The following is a 17,625-nucleotide window of genomic DNA, read 5'->3' as shown; positions in this document are numbered from 1 at the left end:
CTTCAAATGCAGTGACGGTGATGATCCCTTAGCCGCCAGCGGGTCTCCCCCACAATCTGATTCCCCAGATTCTCCCCCCATGGTTAAGCTTATCTTTTGCTACCCATGCTAAATAGAACTATTCCTACTGGTCAATTACCTCCCTAGATTGTTACTGATTACTCTTTTCGTCCAGAATCATACCTCAACCCGGTATCCGACACTGTTCGGTCCATCATCCGATGCACTATCGACTCCCCCTCACTCTTGGCATGCATTATCGGCTCGCTCAAGGTTGGACATGGCGCTTACCAGAGCCAGTATTAAACGGCTCGCTTCTCCCTGATCGACAGCTGTTCTTGTTGTCACAGCCATCTTCAGGACATCTGCGAATCTGTATATCATCATGACTTCAAGAGATTCTGATGCAGAGAGAGGCAATGGAAAGGAGCCTTGGAGCAAAGAATTTGAGCATGCTGATGCTCATGATGCTGCTGCGAGAGGACATCTTGCCACTGACGAGTAAGTGGACTGCCCCTTTGTTTGAGCCCCGTTGACGTTGTTAGGCATGGCAATCCCATTGCAACTTTCGACGCGGAGGCTGAGAAGAAGCTTCGTCGTAAGCTGGACTGGTATATCATGCCATCAGTCACTATCTTGTACTTGATGTGCTTTGTTGACCGTGCCAATATTGGTAATGCTCGGTTGGCCGGACTCGAGGAAGATCTCGGTCTTGCCGGTTATGACTACAACATTTTGCTCACAGTCTTCTACATCGTACGTACTACCCCTTATCTACTAAAGCGTCACCCTGACATGGATCTGGTTGTTAGTCTTACATTGTCTTCGAACTCCCCCTCAACATGGTCTGCAAATGGATAGGACCGGGCTGGTTCATCCCTGCAACCTCTGTAGCTTTCGGTGTCGCTTCTCTCGGAACCGCTTTCGTTCACACAATGGGCCAAGCTTGTGCCGTGCGCTTCATCCTCGGCATCTTCGAAGCAGGCATGTTGCCTGGTATCGCATACTACCTCAGCCGCTGGTATAGACGCAGCGAACTTGCGTTCCGCTTGGCTATATACGTCGCCATGGGTTCCTTCGGCGGAGCGTTTGGCGGTCTTCTGGCCTCTGGTATTCTGAAGTTAGACCACTTTGGTTCTTTGACAAGATGGCGAATGATCTTTGCTATTGAGGGTATTTGCACTATTGGACTGGCGCTCATTGCCTTCTTTACCATGACGGATCGGCCTAGCACTGCACGATGGTTGTCAGAAGAGGAGAAGGACCTCGCTATTGCGCGCATCAAGTCTGAGCGTGTTGGTGCCACCGAAGTCCTTGAGAAGTTCTCCTGGAAACTGGCGCGTCGGGGTATCAGCTCGCCTGTTACCATCGGAACTTCCACCATCTTCCTGTTCACCAACATCACCGTGCAGGGCCTTGCTTTCTTCGCACCCACCATTGTGAGGACAATCTACCCCAACCATTCAGTCGTTCAACAGCAATTGCGTACTGTGCCGCCTTATATCGTCGGTACCTTCTGCACCGTCACCATCAGCTTCTTGTCGACTCGCATTGATAAGAGAAATATCTTTATCAACTTGTCACAGCTTCCAGTCATCACAGGATACATCATGTTCCTCAGCACTACGAACCGTAAGTTCAAGCCTCGCTCCGTCCTCGGACATTGACTGACTCATTTCAGCTTATGTCCGCTACGCTGGCACGTTCCTCATCTGCGCAGGCACTTTTGCCAACGGTGCTCTGTCTAATGCTCAAGTATCAGCCAACTTGGTCAGCGACACAGCACGCGCTTCAGGAATCGGTCTGAACGTCATGCTTGGTAACGTGGGAGGATTGATCTCGACATGGTGCTTTTTGCCCTTCGATGGACCAAACTATCCAATCGGCAATGGGCTCAACCTCGGCGCGTGCTCGTCTATCTTCCTTCTTACCATCGTACTACAAGTTTACATGACTTGGGATAACAGAAGGAGAGCTGCGATTGAGGTCGGTCAGGCTCTGGCTGGGAAGACGGATGCCGAGATTCGTGTTATGGATTGGAAGCATCCTGGATTTATGTGGCGGCCGTAGAATAGTTATGCGACCACCGCGGATGGGGAAACTAGTAGACGTAGGTTCTTTCTGCTCTTACCTTCGAGAAATGGAACATCTCCTACATTGATCAAGAATTGAGTCACTTGCTTTCTTTCACTGTGATATCGTTGGCAACATAGACTTTACACTGTCTCCCTCCACCACCGACCTCTCGGAATATCCCGAGCCCAAGCGACATGGTATTTATGTGCCCATTGCCTATTTTGATGTTCTGTATGTCAAGTGATGGAAGAGACCATCTTTGCAATGGCCCCTCGTCCTCCCATAAATTATCTGCATAACGTGCCAGGGAAATGCAGCTGCGATGTAATCTTCAATCTTGACGAGCAGCAGCCGATTCCGAAAGGCCTCTGTATCACTACAAGGTACAATAATATGATACCTCTCCCAATTGGCTGCTGAAACTGGGCTGTACGTTAAGGTTCCCCGAGCGTGTTTTCAGCTTGAGACCGAAGATCCTAATAGCCTTTGCCCAATTGCTTTGGAGGTGTCCACGGCATAGAGCTTGTCACGCGCGAGTTCGGAATACAGTGCTTACGGTCTGTCTAGATTGCGAGCGATGAGCATCATTCGCTGATGTCCATGGTCGGAAACTCAATCACTGCCGGGTTCCTCAGCATCCCCAACGTCATACTGCAACGGCAAATCCAACAAGATATGCTACACCTGGGCCGTTGCATCCTCAACAGCCTCGTCCAGCTCTGGCAACTTGTTCATCCGCATTCAAGCCCCAGTTGAATACCAATGGGTCGGTCTCGGCACAGGTGATAAGATGAGTGGCTCCACCATGTTGGTCATCTACCAAGACGGTACTGGCAACGTCACCCTGAGCACGAGGATGGGCCATGGCCATGAGATGCCTGAACACAGCCGCATGCGCTCTGTGAGACTCATCGAGGGCAGTGGTGTCGTGAACAAGACGATGGTTGCCAGCATCCATTGTGGCGATCTCGGAAATATGCGCTTCAAAGGATCCAACCACTGGATCAGTGCTTGGAAGACTGGAAGTTCTTTGCATACGACCGATATTGATGCTGATATTGAAGAACATGACGGATACAACAGCTTCTCAGTTGACTTCTCCTTGGCTGTTGTGAACTCCAACAGTAACCCCTTCATTCAAATGACGACTGCTATACCGAGTGGTGCAGCGTCTGGTGGTGGGGGAGAAGGCAACACCAGCACCATCCACGGTATCATCATGTCGGTGGTCTTTCTATTGGGCTAGCCGCTGGGATCGCTGTTGATGCCTATAATCGGAAAGTGGTTCATCCACGCAACGTGGCAGATGATCGTCTTTATCGGCATGTGGGCTGGGTTCGTTACCGGCAAGTTGGCTGCTGGCCGTAGCGGCGATGTAATTAGCCAAGCCTATCTTCTTGAAGTACTCACTAACTATTTTTCAGTGGTTCAACGCTCCTCATGTCATCATCGGCACGGTCGTCTGCGGTTTGATAGCCGTGCAGCCAATCTTGGGATGGCTGCATCACAGGAACTTTGTCCAGCATCAGCGCCGAACAGGCATCAGCCACGCTCACATCTGGTACGGGAGAGCTCTAATGATCCTTGGAATTGTCAACGGTGGGCTCGGCTTGCAGCTTGCTGGTGCATCCATGAAGCTCATTATTGGTTATAGCGTGGTTGGTCTGGTGACATTCTTGATGTACACCGCTGGGGCTGTTCGCAAGATGTTGAGAGGACCAAAGAAGCATCAACATGAGCCTCTGAAGTACAACGGCTCTTATAGCGCGGTGGCCTTGATTTGAGCGGCATTTCTGGATCCTGTTTTCGTGTCTGATTCCCAATAACATTGCTAGCACAATACTGTTTCTCTTTCCACCCAGCCGCCCATAATACCGAGGCTTTTTGATCGCGCTAATATGGCTGAGCTGAGCATAAGATGGCTGGCTTGGAGTTCTAAATTACAAAAAAGAATGATCTCTGCAGGCGGGTACACTCTACGGCAGACACAACGCATGCTAAGCGCAGGCGGACCCAGCCTTATAGCTACGTCGTGATGAGGGGGGGCGTCTATTGGACAAGTAACCTCAATCGCCAGTCTCGAACTACGTATATGGTATTGAACGGTTCACAGTAGTTGGCGAGCAGACAGTTTGGTGAATACAAATCTGCTTTGTAAAGACTTAACATAAACTCGCCAATAAGGGTACGAGAACACCGAGCTTTCCATTTTTTCCATCTGGTAATTGAGGCAATATTTGAGTAGTATTTCATTGACCTCAGGTCACACTTAAGTAGTCTCTATTCTACAGATGTCGTCTGGAACGAAACCCGTCTTGTGCCATCTCTTAAGACCACGATCCTCGTCTGCGTTCCTTTAGCTCACGTTGCTTGGACCAGTTTCAGAATCTGTATAGATACTCACGCTTGAATGACTGACACTCACGCTCAAGGGCAATCAATTCACCCTCGTAGATGTGTCCGATTGTTTATCTGACTATGATCAATCGGCCATCCCTTCGCGGGGCATATCATGAAGCCCTTATCAGATAAGCCAATCTTTGGAATGTCTGATGTCTAATTGGTTCAGTTAGCATCTTCTCCAGTTTCCAAGACCTGCATCAAGTCTAGTCCCCGGCAACGGCCTCAATTGCCGAGCCCCGTCGGTCCAAGGCCTCCGCGCACCGGCAATCATGACCTTTCTCCGCCCTGATAAACATTGAGTCCAGTGCCAAGTTGTCTATCAGATCCACTGCGGTCTTTATCTGCCGGTTGCTCAGATGATCTGTTTGTAGGTAGAAAAAGGCGCGCCCTTGCTCTATAGTCTACGCCCTGGCGCAACAAGTTGTATCATGTGCGGGGCATCACATTCACTACCGATTTGACGGACCGACGAGGGTTTGATTGACCAGTTAAGAACCTTGATATTTAACGTATATCATTTGCTTGGTTCCGTATCGACACTTAATTCTTCCTTTGCTGTCGCTACAGATAGGAATATGGCCATCATCCCGATTGTGGCAGCAGCGCTCGCTGTCGTGCTCTTCATCAAGCACATCTTTCTCGATCCCCTCATCCTCAGCCCTCTTCGCCACGTCCCCGGCCCCAAATCCTTCGCCTCTACAAAATGGCGTCTAGCCTACGAGGATTGGAAAGGAACGCGGACTCGCACCATTTTTAAACTCCATCAACAATACGGACCAGTCGTGCGCATCGGTCCTCATGAGGTCTCGTTCAACAGCCTCTCAGCACTGCGATCCATCTACGGACCCGGAAGCCGATATGGCCGAACCAATTTCTATCGCATGTTTGATGTCTATGGCGAGCAGAACCTATTCACATTTCATTCTCCCAAGGAACATGGTGATAGGAAGAAGTTGCTATCACACGCTTATTCCAAGTCTGTAGTTCTCAAGCCGCCGACCGCGAAAATGGTCGAGAGGAGGGTTCGTCAGTACTTGGATCTGATTGAAGCTGAACCTGAGAACGTCAGTGAGATTTTCAGCACTCTGCATTATTACTCGCTGGACAACATCACCGCTTTTGTCTACGGAAAGTATGGCCAGACTGCAGCGATTCGAGGCTCAAGGATTCATCGAGAACTTATCGCGGACATTCTACATCCCTCTCGTCGAAGGCTTTCTTGGTCCATCTTGCATCTGAAGACTTTGACTCAATGGCTGTATCGTCAATCAGGATTGATGGGTCAACTTGTCAAGCCCGTTCTTCCGATGCAGCAGCCTACTACATACACCGGCATCCGAGGATATGCTCTGCGGGCTTTCGAGGCTTTCCGAGCTGATGTGGAGAAGATCACTCATTCAGAGGGTAAGTGGTGTTTATGGCTTCTATATACAGCCAACTGACAAAGATGGCAGACGAGCATGTTTCAATTGTGGAAAATCTCTGGCAACATCATGAATCTCAGAAACCTGGTGGACTCCGCGATTTGCAGATGGCATCCGAATGCGCTGACCACTTCCTCGCTGGCATCGACACCACTAGCGACACCCTCATGTTCCTTGTTTGGGCGCTCTCACTTCCAGGAAACGAGAAGTATCAGGAAAAGCTGCGAGAAGAAGTCATGGCCATCTCAGGCGATGGACTGAACCAATGGGGCAATCCGAGAGCCGAAGCAAGTGATCGATGCACGTACATCAACGCCGTCATCAAGGAGACTCTGCGACTCTATGCTCCATTACCAAGCACTGAACCTCGTTCGATGGATATTGATTCGGTTATTGACGGATTTACTATTCCTGGTAATACTGTCGTCGGCATGTCGCCTTGGATCATGCATCGCAACGAGTCGGTATTCAAGGATCCCTTGGTCTTCAACCCTGATCGATGGCTTGGATCTGATGCGGCGGAGCTGAACCGATGGTTCTGGGGATTCTCAAGTGGAGGGCGGATGTGCATTGGCATGCAGTAAGTTGCTTCTCTCCATGCAGGGTCGTCGAGTCTTGACTACTAACACGGAATAGTCTTGCTATGGCTGAGATGACAACACTCACAGCTACCATGTACCGACAGTTTAGAACGACAATTGCTCCAGGGTTCGAGGATACTACACCTGCCATTACAGCTCGTGTCGAGACTTTCTACGATGATCGATTCCCCAAGGTTCAGGTTAGCCTTCTCTTCATTCTGGTTATCATGGTGTGCGACTGACTATTTCTAGGAATCTAAATGTCTGATCAAGTTTACGAAATTGAAAGAGTAAAAAGAGGCTGTTCTTTAATGTGAGAGCTTTGTAGTCGGTTACTGTTTTCTACTGCAGACGGCCATGATCAAATGATAGTATTTACCAAAAGAAACCGGTAAAACATGATATCATGGACTTTTCTTTTGAACTTTTGATGTATACATGAATCTCTAGTGAGAATCTAATAATAGAGAACTGCATATAAAGGATAAAGCAAGTCTGAAATGCGAATCGATAAGGAAACATGCAGTTGAACCGACAGCCCTGAGTCTCATTTCCACAACCCCACTAATCTCGAGAATACAGGGGAGATTGTTGGTCCCAACGACGCCACATTCAATAGTTTGGCAACACCAAGACCGAGCTACACTGCTTTCACGATTAAGAAAAGGAGGAATTCTTTGCCGAACATGCATCGAAGCTGAAAGAGGGAAGCGGCGCATTTTTAGGCAACATGTTTCCCCATTACCACGAGTGTCGTGACGCCTTGTTCTCTCTTTTCGCAACATCCATACTGTCATTACCGTTATCATGAAATTCACATCTTCAGTTCTTCAGCTTTTGGCGCTGTGCCAAATCGCGTCAGCATCGCCATGCAAGCCTTCTTCTTCGACTGTCATTTCCGCGGCGCCCGCAAGCACCACTGAGGTCAGCGAGACAGAGCCATATACCATCACCACTTCCGCTGCGACCTCCAGCGCCGAGGCTGAAACCACGACCACGACCACTGCCGCATCTGGACCTACCAATCTGATCAGAAATCCTGGGTTTGAAGACTCAACCGTCGCGCCTTGGACCGTATACAACAACATCGGAACCTTGAGTATAGACAGCGAGTCAGGCATTCCCCCATCAACCCAAGCAGGGCAATTCAGCGCCTCTGGACAAAACCTCGCCAACATGGGCATCGGACAGGAAATTGATCCATCTTTAATCGTCGTCGATAAAGAGTATCGCTTTTCTGTATATACCAAAGTTACAGCCTCCAACATTTGCATCTCGCAAACAATTGCATGTGGCGCAGGAACAGGTTTCGTTAACTCGGCGAATTGGGGTGCCATGCAGGCGAATGGCTGGATATTGACAATGGTCACTTGTTCGTGGAGTCAGGCTGCCCTAGATGCTGGGCCGAGTGTTCAGGTCTCGGGAGTCTGCAATGCTCTGACTTTTCTGGCTGACGATGCTTCTCTGGTGGCAACTGAGGCATCGGATTAGTTTAAACTGTGCTTGGGATAATACAACGGGTTTGAGTTGTATATTCACTAAACCAAAGAGCACTGCAAGCTGATGAACAATTGTTTCCTGTATCTTCTCATGGTGGAGGCCCACAAGGCCAGGGGTGCATGTTGGTCCGAGGTTCAATTCAGCAACGCCACATTCGATAGTTCTACAATAGACGTTGAGCAATAGAGCAACTACCAACAGTAAGAAAAAAGAAAATTTGGTCCGCGGAGCTGAACTAATTTGCTGTTCAAGCTAATTTAGCGCGAGCTCTTATGCTTAATTGCGCCTGGCTCCTCGCTATTCTTCCCTGGCTACCTCCTGCACTGGCGGCTTCTCTTTTCTGGTGTCATCTCGGTCCCGCCAGGACATCGAGATCGTGGTTATGAGACTCACGCACCCATTCATTCAGCTCTTGGCGCTGTGCGAGCTGACATTGTCCTCACCATGCAAGCCTTCTTCTCCGACTGCCAATTCCATTACCTCTACCAGTGCCTCCAGCTCTGGTCATGCTGAGACGGCCAGTACAGACATATTGTCGACAACCTCCATAACGACAGAGTCTGCTACATTTACGGCCTTGTCTTCCAGTATCCTTTCCGTAGGGACCGAGTCTGTCACATCGACAACTGCGCCCTCATCAGCTTCGGCTATAGAAACAAAAACAGAAATAGAAACAGAATCGTCAACCATAACCTCCTCTGAGACAACAACTATTGCCGAAAGCGCCACGCTATCTAAGCCCTCAGTCTCTACGACCTTAGCAGTAACTTCAATTGAGACATCAATTAGTGAGGCACCCGCGACGACGACATCTGTTAAGCAGCAAGCCACCAACTTAATTCGCAACCCTGGTTTTGAAGACCCTACCTTTGCGCCCTGGAAGACAGAAAAGGTCGCAAATCGCGGGTGGCTATCAATTCACAGCGATACATCTCGCCCAGGATCACTCCAGTGCGGCGTTTTCGATTCTTCAGTGCCGCCTACAGGACTCACGCGCAGGCTTATCCAACCGTATGACTGGTCCGTCACACAAGATATTGACCCTTCCAAGATCACCGTCGGAAAAGAGTATCGCTTTTCAATTTTTCAAAAGACCACAGCGTCTAGTGCTTGTACGGTCCAGAGGTTGGGATGTGGTGCAGGCCCATCCGACGCTGGTTCGGGCTCGTTTGGGGGGCCCTTGGATACATGGGCTTTGGGAGCTGTTAGCTGCACTTGGAATGAAGCTCAGCTTGATGCTGGACCCTATGTTTATGTGAGCATGATTTGCGCTTCTGTGACTTTCTCTCTTGACGATGCTGTTTTGATAGAAAGAGATGCATCGCCGTATTGATTTCACAGGTAGAACTCATACATCTTGATCACTACCACGGCGATACAGCTTCGACGGAAACTGCTTGCAATATGACTTCTAGTAGTATTTAAGCAATGACTTACCACAATGACAACTTAAGCTACTAGTTTGGCGTTGCGTGTGATGGTAGTAGTGGCCTCACTCCAAGTAGAAGGCATCGATAATCAAGGATGGTATGGACCAGCGTTGACGCCTGCAAAGGCAAGGGACGCACCCGCCAATGAGTTTGTGATAACCGTGGTAATGCAAACTGAGGTGAGGACAACGGCGAGTATTCCAAGTAAGAAAAGGATATTAAAGATTCTTGCTTATAACCGATGAGGTATCACCAACACAAATTGTACTTTGCTGCAAAACGCTAACAGTATGACTGTCAGTGGAGACGCAGAAGGTGCCGTAAATGTGGCAGCCTAAAGAAGCGAGGACTGTATTCAGATCATAGTTGAAGTGCTAGGCCTTGGGATATTCGAAATCTATCAACTGATTCAGTTCACTGATCCTTTATAGCTTGAGGATAAGAAACTCTCGATCACACCATGACGCCAGCTGATCAAGTCTGAAGGCCGATACGGAGGTACAAAGAGAACACCGTCAACGACTACGTGAAATTGCATTAGACTAGTCTGGGTAAATGAGATGACACCCGCTGGATTGAGGCTCGTGATTTTGGTATCGACCTTCTCATTTTCATTCACACTTACAAGGCTCTCGAGAACAACTGTGACTTCTACGGGAAATGGGAAAGTACTGTCGATTTTTACACCAAAGTTAAAGCGATAAACCAGTTCAAATAACGAATCGCCCACGTGCCTACGCATCAAGATCCCAAGATGGGCGCAAGGTGGGCCCAGAGCTCTGACTACATCTTCGCGAGGCTCATAACGAAGCTATACATCCACAAGTACGCAGATTGTCGTTCCACAGGCAGTGTTATGCTCTTGGACAATCCACTGGTGGTATAAGGAAACCCACAGGCCTTGACTCCCGGGCGGTTGATCTTGATCAAAAGTAGCAAAGATAGCCTCAATGGAAACTCGAAGATCCCCGTCACGACGAGTGGTGGCGCTTGCGTAGACAACCCTCCCCTCGATGCCTGTTTCACCTGGGATAACCTCGGTATCCTTGCCATCAGAGAGATGACAGTCCTAAGAAGTGGGTAGCACATATTGATGCAGCGGGAGTCCACTGGCTTTCCTGGGAGGTACTCATCAAACATGGGACTACGAGGTTGCTATCAACAATGCGAGCTGGGATACCCTTCCAAATGACTTTATATTATTGGAAAGGCTATGAGGCAAACTTCGCAGTGCCCTCACGTAAGATAATCTAATAGCTCACCAAAGCCCCCAATATACATAAAGGAATCAGTGGACAGACTCGGATTTTCGCTAAGCAGAAACGAGGACTACTCCTTGGTTACCTCCATCCGTTTGCAGAATTAGCCATTTGAGAAAACATCGAATTTCGAATTAACGCTCCATGCGTCAGCCATGCTGTCAAAGGCAACTAACATCCTGCCACGAATCGGTGACTCCGAATGGCATGTCCTTCTAAGAAAGCTGCGAAAGGTCGAAGTCAGCAATTCCTAAGGTCTTCCACCGCGTGTCAACCCCATGCCAACGAGATATTAGCTCGACTCCATGAGCTCACTGCGTCTCTGAGGACCATGGGACTGGTTTGCTGACAATAATTGTGTTCAGGGAATTAGTTTCCCGGCCTCATCTTTGCCCCAAAACCTGGGAATAGACCAACAGGGTACTGTCGCACCCACAACGTAAAGGTTCACAAAGTGATTAATAGTAACTGTGATTCATCTCAGAAGTGCTATTCATTTACAAATTCTTTCGTTCTTGGACTGATGCTGTAAGGGCGGCACTCAAGCCGGTTTGCCGCAGCTGATATGCACCTACTGGAGGTTCAGCAAGCGTCGGATCTTTCAGCTGGAAGGGCATTATAGTCAAGGTTGACCCTTTGTCTGACCTATCTCTTAATGAAGGTGGTGATAAACATTTGAGTTGCGTGACCTTATAATCAGAGCAATTGGCTATCTGGTATCATCTGTTTGTCAGCTTGGGCTTATCATGAGTGCCCGATGTGCGGGGAAGCGTCACATTACCTCTTGAAGGATGGTGTCAAACAAGGAGGGTATGTCTGAAGCATACACCAGTTTGTCAAGGATTTGCGTCTTATTTAAGTCACAAAAATATTAAAATTCCTTATTTAAATATCTCCTAGCTTTGGTATAGTTCTGCAGGGGCACTCCTAAAATTCTAAAGGACTCTTGGACAAAGGTTCTCATCAGGCACAAAAACTACCAGCAAAGTCAACAGACTCATAAGCACACTACTGTTCATTCGCTTACGCAGCTTCCCTCTTTTGAAACAGTTTCTTACGCCTTATACATTTACAGCTTGACAATAGTGTCGTTCCAGCGGTTATAGAGGTTTGAAGCATTTTGATTACACTATACTATAAACATACAAGGTATCCCATCCGAGAAAACGCCCTGCTTGATAAAGCCTTTGCCCTAGGTATTAAACATTCGAAATGCACCCATAACAATGAATATCCCTCTCAGAAAGCCTTCTCCAGAACTTCAGGGCCCACAGACTGCAGAAGCATATCCAGCGTAGCCTGCCATGAAGGTTCCATGAATTTCGACATGATCGTCACCCGTTTCGCCGCCTTGTCAACACCCTCCTTCTCTCTCAGAACCTCTGTTCTCTCAGCATCAAGCTGTCCCAGTCTCTTAGTGACAAGCGCAATCTCATGATCGGTCTTGTATATCCCAGCGATGCTCTTGTCGAGCTGGCTTTTGACAATCACATATACCTCCTTGTGCTCGAGAATAGTCTGTTTCCGCTTGTTGATGAAGGTGCGGAGCTCAGCATCCCCGGGGTTCTGCTGGTAAACTTCCTCAAGACCTCTGAGCGTTGTGTTTTCGTTGGCCGTGGACTTTTCAACGTCTTTGAGAGCGTCCTGGGCTTTCTTTTGGTCGTTTGCGTAATCATTCTTTTTCTGGAAAAGGCTGCTCTGAACGGTAGAGAGCCTGCGTTGTTCGTCGTTGATGTCGGCTAATAGCTCTTCGAACTTGTGGAGAACTGGCTTTATGGCATCGGAAGCATTTTTCAAACTTTCTTTGAACTCGTCTCCAGAGGGCTACAAATTGTTAGATTATGATAGAAAGGTTAGAACTTAGAAGGGAAGATTCTCACCAAAACTGCGTCCCAGTTGATGGCTCTAGACGATTGAGACTGCCGATGCGGTAGAGCATTAGATGACCTTTGCCTCTTTGCTCCAGATCGTGAGGTGTTCGTTTGAGTATGACTCGTATATGATGCTGTTGGTGATGATTCAGCCGGGCGCTTATTGCCCCGAGATGGAGCCAGGTGATGAGGCGTCGGTTGCTGACTACGCGTCAATTGGTTGTAAGCCCCTTGAGGAGCCACGGGATTAGATGCCGATGACCAGGGGCCTGGTTGCTGCTCAGGAGTCAAAAAAATAACACTGGTGCGGGGCGACGCCAATGGCTGAGAGCTGACTTGTGTGCGGGGAGTTGCGGAGCTTTGAGAATTTGAAGCGGAGGTTGGAGCCAATGGCTGGCTATTGGATCGTTGGAGTTGCGTTGCACTTTTAGTACCGGGGATTGGAGGAAGAGGCACTGCTGTATGTGATTGTGGGCGAGGTTTGACAAAATTCTGCATCGTGTTTGCTGGAGAGGTAGTTGGTGTAGGTTGTTGAGGAGGGCGCATATGGCCCTGAACCGTTACAGGTTTAGGCACCGGTACTTGAGAACTTGGTGTTTGTTGTTGCGAACCCGGCGGACTCCTAACAGCGAGAGTCGCAGACGTATACTCTTCTGAGCCAGTGCTTTGTCGAACAGAGCTCCTGGGTGTATCTGAAACCAATCGAGATGGCTGTTGGATACTGCGCCGCGGACGATGTGAGGCTGCTGATACAGAGTTGGGTGTTGATGTTCCGTGATCAGGTCCAGATTGGCCATTTGACTGTACGGGCTCTGGACTGTCGTTCGGCATGAAGCCGTCATCGCCTGGATCTACCACCGTTTTCTCATCCGACTCGTCATCGTCGATCTCGACAACTTCTTTGGCTGGTGAACGACGTCTTTCTCGGGGCGTACTCTGTTTCTTTGGCGCAGCCCAGTCGAGATCATTCTCATCCTCCAGCTCCTCAACTTCCTCTATTTCCTCCTCTTCCTCCTCCCCTTCCTCTTCTTGTTCTTCACCTTCCTCTTCTTGAACCTGCCCCCGTTCCTCAACTTGCTCTTCAGCCTCCTCCTCCTCTTCATTCTCATCCTCCTCTTCATCGGTATCCACTTCCATCTGATCCTCGGGCAAACCCAAAGCTACAATTTCATCAACAGGTTCAGAGTCTGCTTCAGTCGCGTCACTGTAGCCCATCTCATCGTCGCTCTGGTGGTCATTCACCGTCGTAGACTCATTTGGATTTGTGTGCTTAGTGTCAATCCCCATACCACGAAGCCACTTCCGGACTTTGAGGATATCGGATTTGCGAAGCTGGGGATACTTTGTGCGCGGATGGTGGTTCGCATGGCCTTTCAGTCTGCGTCGCACCTCTTCAATATCGACTCTGTTGGACACCACGAGCGACACCAGCGCAGAGAGACCTTCGATGAGTCGAATCCCCCACATGTCAGGAACAAAGCCTTTGCACAGTTCATTTGGCCACATTCCGCTGAGCTGATGAATGCGCGACGCTGCGTGATAAGCCCGATGAGACGGATATTCTGGTGATGATTTAGCTTTGACGCCTGGCGGCGGTCGACCGCGATGACGCGTGGATGAGTTCTTCGGCGTCATGACAAGTGATGAAAAATTTGGATAAGTTGATGAGGGATGTGAGTCTTGTTGAAACTGAATGTGCTCAAGATGAGCTGATGTGATTGATTATTGAAAGGGTGGTGATGTGTTTGCGACCCATGAGGTAAACGGTAAACACGGTCCAGTCCGTCACGTGTTTTGGCGTGGTACCCGAATGGTTGAGCAAAGGGGGCGGAAAATTAAATTCCAGCTCCGGCGTCATACATCAAACAGGCAAACTCGGCCAGACATGAACGCCATCTTGTTTCATCTCTGAGCCAATGAGCCCAGGGGAAAAAAATGTATAGGCATGGTGTTTATTCAATCTTCCCAAATCAAAAGATGTTAGACTTGAAGATGCCCGCTGGGCTGCAGTTGCTTGTGTTATGAATGGTGAAGTCTTGATTCATCAGGTCGCCAAGCATTGGCGGGTAAGACAGGAAAATCTCACCAGGAATGACTAGGGATCTTTGGATTATCTAGTATCGGGATCTCCGACTATGCCGCGGCTTATTTATCAGCCGACAGATACGACTCGTAAGATATTTTGATCCTGATTTTGAGGTCCCACATATCCCACCTAAACTACTAAACCTGTATGGTCTTTATTAGAAGATTATGGAGCGAACAATGCTTTGGTGCCGTTCAACATCTTCAAACATGATGCATTTTCATTCTTCTTCCATGATATTTTAATTAACCACCGGATCTCCCGACACGGAGATCACATAGCGACCTTTACTATATGCAAGTTCCCCATATCTGTCTTCATTAGCTGTAACATGGGGAAAATGTTATGGTAGAAATAACTCGGTATTCATCTCACGGAGCTTATCTAACATGGTAGAGCCCCTGTTTCTGGCTTCGATCCAGGCGACTCGACTCGAGAACTCTTGATATTCCACTTTCCCGATAGATTCTTACAGTCTCCGACACTGTGCTAACGGACTTTATTCATTAGTTCAAGGCACAACTGAGATTGGGGCTGGAATTCCACATACGACGGAGGGACGTGGTACCTGTTGTCCAGTATAATAATCTGAAATTTGCAGCATGTGCTCTACCAAGACTCTTCTATGGGGGTATTTATTTGCATGAGGAATTCATATAACAAGAAATCCAAGTAGAATCGCAGTTTATTATCATAGAGCGAGCTGAGCGTGTAAAAATGGGACATATTTATTATAGAGGCAGATTGATAAAAAACATTATCGGTAAGAATAGTACTATTGACAAAACAAACAAGTTTTCGACGTCGCCGTAATTGGATCTTCCACGGTGAAAGGGATTTGAGTCGCCAAGACCTCTTGGGCTACTGAACATATACTTTGGTGGGAAGCCCGTGCTGAAGGGGTCATCTTATGTATTCTTTCTGTAGTATTTCTCATCCTTATCTTGTGCTGTGGAACACAAGATCATGACATATGTAGTAAGTTCTGAAGCTCTCCTCACTCTGCCTGTCCTTTTACGCTTGGTTAGTCTAAGCGTTGTTGGGTGCTCTGTTGATAGTACGAGGTTAGTAGGTAGTGAGCTGAGGGTTCACTCACCGAGACCCAAGTGGCGATCGAGCTTTCAAGGCATCCTAAGTGCAACTTGACTCTGATAGCTACTCTTCTAATTAGTTCTAACGCACGGAAACCATCATCAGCCATGGGGGATAGAATTGAGTCGTTTTGTTAGCAACCTGGCAGCCTATGCTGAACAATGTTTCCGATCAGATAATATGGGAGTGAGCTCCCTTCGCCTTCTCTTTTGAGTTCTCCGCTAAACGTTCATCACGAATCACACCGCGAGGTGGTATTGCCCTAGACTATTGCTTTTGAACTCTGTCGAGGAACCAGCGAAGCCCTCCCCCACAGCAAACTTTACACGTCTCACCAGCATAAAAGGCCACCCTGTACCACCGATTTAAGCGAGCATCAGCAATCAACCAAAGAGACCGCCGAAATCCGAGACTGCTCCTTTCCGTATACATAATCTCCCGTCAGTAATACTTCCCAGAATCCACTTACGACTGAATCACATCCGCCGTGTTCTTGGTCGCTCTGCGAGCCTGGCCGACCATAAATTAAGAGCCACGCCCGGTTAGCTCAATCGGTAGAGCGTGAGACTCTTACGAGTACGCGGATCTCAAGGTTGCGGGTTCGACCCCCGCATCGGGCTGTTCCTATATTACGATTGCGAGCGTTTGCGAGGCTTTCTTTTTTGCATTTCCTCATCTGTCTCATGTTCTGGTTGGTCTCCGTCAGCCACCGGCCCATGACGCTGAGAGCGAGACTTGTATATTATCACTACAATTTAGATAGTTGTGGTTAGTGGGACCAAATAACACGTTGAGAATGAAAAGTCTATATTTTGCAACCATCAAAGGATGCGGATAGGTAATTATATACAGCGAAGCCCTGTCTGCTAACCAGGGGACCTGCTATGATAATATTTGTCTAAAAATGCTCCTTGGCTCTTGGCCACTGCTCCTTCAAACCATGGACCCTGACAGTCTCCTGACGATGAGTAAGATCAATCCGAAATACCCAGATGAACGTCATCCACCCACGCCACGTAACCGTTACTGCACTTCGCCCTGATGACAACTCGGATAGGATTGCTGCCGTCCAAAGCACTCTGTGTCAAGGTAAACTCGCCCGAAAGACCAGTAAAGTCACTAGCAATCTGGCTACCAGAAACACTAATCCTCGGTCCAAACGAATCATTGAGGTCGTTGTTGTCGATGAGCGCCTGGAAAGAAGTGCAAGAGGATCCAGAGCTGACCTTGACGTAGAGAGTAAGACTGTAAGGTACATTTGCGACGAGTGCTGACTTGCTGAGAGTTTGGACGGTGTTTGACCATTCGCTAGCCTGGGAACCCATCTTGAGAGAATAAGAGCCTGCATGGGCTGTTGAAGAGTCGATGTTGGCAAAGGCGCCGAGCCCGGAATTGGACCATGGCGCAACACTGCCACTTTCAAAGTCCCCGTTGACGACAAGTGTCTCGATAGGTGCAGCTGAGGTAGTAGAGGCAGCTTCCGTGGTAGAAGTGAAAGCGGAAGTCTCGGTAGTGTGAACAACCACGGTAGACTCAGCTGCACTGGATGTCGCTGTCTCACTCTCAGTGATGGTGATATCCGTGACGTAGCTCGACTCAGTTGAGGTCAACTCAGTGGCGAAAGTGGCGTCGCTAGCAGTGGCAGTCTCAGTCTCAGAAGAGAAGGTTGATGTAGCCTGAATCTCAGTGGTGGAAGAAATAGGCTTGCAGGGGCTAGCCTCAGACCCAATGAGGATGGAGAGGGCCGCGAATGCAGCGAAAAGTCTTTGCGATGCCATCTTAGAATGAGTGGATAAGATAGTCGCTGTAACGAACGTGATGACCCAAAGGGAAAAGAGTGAGAAAATGCAGGTAAAAGTCCATGACTGAAGGAAAACGGTTTCGAAGTGCTTAAGTATCTAAC

The 17,625-nt window shown here is 48.5% G+C and overlaps 6 protein-coding genes across 6 annotated transcripts; 4 read left to right on the top strand and 2 right to left on the bottom strand.

The window, feature by feature from the left end:
• Positions 1-385: 385 nt before the first annotated feature.
• Positions 386-3,860, top strand: FSUBG_8988 (tartrate transporter; the record flags this gene model as incomplete). The annotated part of the gene is made up of 8 exons (XM_036687452.1): positions 386-501; positions 546-756; positions 813-1,632; positions 1,682-2,057; positions 2,167-2,273; positions 2,712-3,301; positions 3,359-3,451; positions 3,501-3,860. The coding sequence occupies 8 exons, from the start codon at positions 386-388 to the stop codon at positions 3,858-3,860; spliced, it is 2,673 nt and encodes an 890-aa protein (XP_036535553.1).
• Positions 3,861-5,054: 1,194 nt separating this feature from the next.
• FSUBG_8987 (pisatin demethylase cytochrome P450) lies at positions 5,055-6,778 on the top strand (the record flags this gene model as incomplete). The annotated part of the gene is made up of 4 exons (XM_036687451.1): positions 5,055-5,883; positions 5,934-6,483; positions 6,540-6,684; positions 6,737-6,778. 4 exons carry the CDS (start codon positions 5,055-5,057, stop codon positions 6,776-6,778), a joined length of 1,566 nt encoding a protein of 521 aa, XP_036535552.1.
• Positions 6,779-7,291: 513 nt separating this feature from the next.
• FSUBG_8986 (uncharacterized protein) lies at positions 7,292-7,975 on the top strand (the record flags this gene model as incomplete). Its single annotated transcript, XM_036687450.1, has 1 exon — positions 7,292-7,975. One exon carries the CDS (start codon positions 7,292-7,294, stop codon positions 7,973-7,975), a length of 684 nt encoding a protein of 227 aa, XP_036535551.1.
• Positions 7,976-8,366: 391 nt separating this feature from the next.
• Positions 8,367-9,317, top strand: FSUBG_8985 (uncharacterized protein; the record flags this gene model as incomplete). Its single annotated transcript, XM_036687449.1, has 1 exon — positions 8,367-9,317. One exon carries the CDS (start codon positions 8,367-8,369, stop codon positions 9,315-9,317), a length of 951 nt encoding a protein of 316 aa, XP_036535550.1.
• Positions 9,318-11,912: 2,595 nt separating this feature from the next.
• Positions 11,913-14,179, bottom strand: FSUBG_8984 (uncharacterized protein; the record flags this gene model as incomplete). The annotated part of the gene is made up of 2 exons (XM_036687448.1): positions 11,913-12,497; positions 12,554-14,179. The coding sequence occupies 2 exons, from the start codon at positions 14,177-14,179 to the stop codon at positions 11,913-11,915; spliced, it is 2,211 nt and encodes a 736-aa protein (XP_036535549.1).
• Positions 14,180-16,696: 2,517 nt separating this feature from the next.
• Positions 16,697-17,500, bottom strand: FSUBG_8983 (uncharacterized protein; the record flags this gene model as incomplete). Its single annotated transcript, XM_036687447.1, has 1 exon — positions 16,697-17,500. One exon carries the CDS (start codon positions 17,498-17,500, stop codon positions 16,697-16,699), a length of 804 nt encoding a protein of 267 aa, XP_036535548.1.
• Positions 17,501-17,625: the final 125 nt, after the last annotated feature.

This window comes from Fusarium subglutinans, assembly GCF_013396075.1.
Source record: "Fusarium subglutinans strain NRRL 66333 chromosome Unknown NRRL66333_c0000129, whole genome shotgun sequence".
In the NCBI taxonomy this organism is placed as follows: domain Eukaryota; kingdom Fungi; phylum Ascomycota; class Sordariomycetes; order Hypocreales; family Nectriaceae; genus Fusarium; species Fusarium subglutinans.
Note: the sequence above shows the minus strand (reverse complement) of the source record. Positions and strands in the feature narration are given on the sequence as shown.